Genomic DNA, 1,745 nt, shown 5'->3' with positions numbered 1-1,745 from the left:
GTCGTTTAAACACCACATATACACATATATATAATATGTATACATGTATAATTGTTACGAACGTGTATGTACGCGTACTGTAAGTAATTATAAATAAAATTTGTTTTTTAAAGTAGGTGACAAGGTACCAATCGGAAACCGTCGACGGAAAGTGTCGACTGTTCCCGATTGACAACGTTCAGTATCAACTTAACCCCCATAGGTCATGAACGAGATGATCTGTGAACTTTGACCCTTGATCTACATGCGGTAAAACTAGCGTGACGTTCCAGCAGTCAGGCAAAAAAATGGCTTGGCGAGGACCGTCGCGTTTATTAGAGGGAGTGTCCGATTCTATCGGCGTACCCTTGATGCAGGTAAGTTGCAAAGAATAGATCTGACGAGACAGGGGTGTTTTACAAGTGAAAACACAATAGCTATGTACAACTTCCGTAGCCTCGTAACGACTGACATGTTCAAAACAAAGTTATAGTTACTGGGTGCGACGGTCTGTTACAATCGCCAGGTATTGTAAAATACAAACATTCTGGTTGTCATACGAGTTTGAAAATCTTTTATTTAGACAATGTTATCTTTTCAACTTTGTTAATTTTGTTTATTTAACACGTATATGTTATTTATATGTGTACGTCGTCAAACATCTTGTTTGTATATATATGTACACACATTCCTGTACATATGTGTAACAGTTATATGCCATTTACTGATTTAGTCATCATTCACTCTATATATGAGCCCAGACCTGCAACTGATTCACTATTGGTTTAAACTGCTATTTTATTTATAATAAACACTAGAAGCTAACGGAAATATTTTGTGAGGAAGTAGATTCTTGAAAACCAACTTAAGTGTTTAAATAAAAATCACTTCATGCACAGTTTCTCGATATAATCACAGCTAAGCATTACCGGCAGTCAGCCACGCTAAGCAACGCCAGGCAGATATTAATATTGTAACAGCTTGGTATTGAATATTTACTGAATAAACTTGATACAATCTTAGTAGAGTACTACAACAGGTGGTTGTAAGGAGGGGGAGTGGATGTCCTCTATATACGCCTTATACGTACAAAGCTATCACAACACAACACCTAAATAGCTGCTCGACCGATAGTACGGACGGAGTCAGCATTTATTCATAAATATAATATGAATATAATGAATATGCATTAACAAAATATAACTACTCTTGACTTCATTTACCGTACACAAAAACAATCCTCCCACCTATACCCTCGCATGGTTCATCGCCCTACAAATGTAAAACCAAGCGCGCCACCCAACCTGAACACCTTATTAGGCGCGACAGGATGTGTACCAGCCCGACAATGCTTAAGTTTTTTTTACAAAATTGATGCTGGGATTTCTTAATTAAATAGGACAATGCCCTGTTACATCTGTTACATAAACATAAAATTCTGCTATAATTTTATTTCAAACTGTACTACGCCGTGCAAGGTGGGAAGCTAGAATGAACATTTACGTACCCATAAAATACCCTTAGCATGTGCCTCAACCTGATTGGTCAAAACCTCTCCACGAGACAGGCAACTGCCCTTGTATACTCCGTGTATACAGGACAAATATTTCCCGCTATTCTCCGAAAAGCAGGAAAGTCATAGTATCCATATTAGTGTGTGTAGAGGGAGGGGTACAGAAGAGGGGGAGTGGAAATATCCATATTAGTGTGTGTAGGGGGGTACAGAAGAGGGGGAGTGGAAATATCCATACTAGTGTGTGTAGGGG

The 1,745-nt window shown here is 38.5% G+C and overlaps 1 protein-coding gene across 1 annotated transcript in view; it reads left to right on the top strand.

Annotated features, from left to right (window-relative positions):
- Window positions 1–254: 254 nt before the first annotated feature.
- LOC110464173 (lysophospholipid acyltransferase 1-like) overlaps window positions 255–1,745 on the top strand; it is a 32,651-nt gene continuing 31,160 nt past the window's right edge. The window contains exon 1 of the mRNA XM_021519245.1: window positions 255–356. Within this exon, the coding sequence (XP_021374920.1) occupies window positions 288–356 (69 nt within the window). The 5' untranslated portion in view covers window positions 255–287. The remainder of the gene's footprint in view (window positions 357–1,745) is intronic.

Source organism: Mizuhopecten yessoensis, unplaced genomic scaffold (assembly GCF_002113885.1).
Source record: "Mizuhopecten yessoensis strain PY_sf001 unplaced genomic scaffold, ASM211388v2 scaffold10969, whole genome shotgun sequence".
Lineage (NCBI taxonomy): Eukaryota > Metazoa > Mollusca > Bivalvia > Pectinida > Pectinidae > Mizuhopecten > Mizuhopecten yessoensis.
This window is presented reverse-complemented; position numbering and strand designations above follow the sequence as displayed.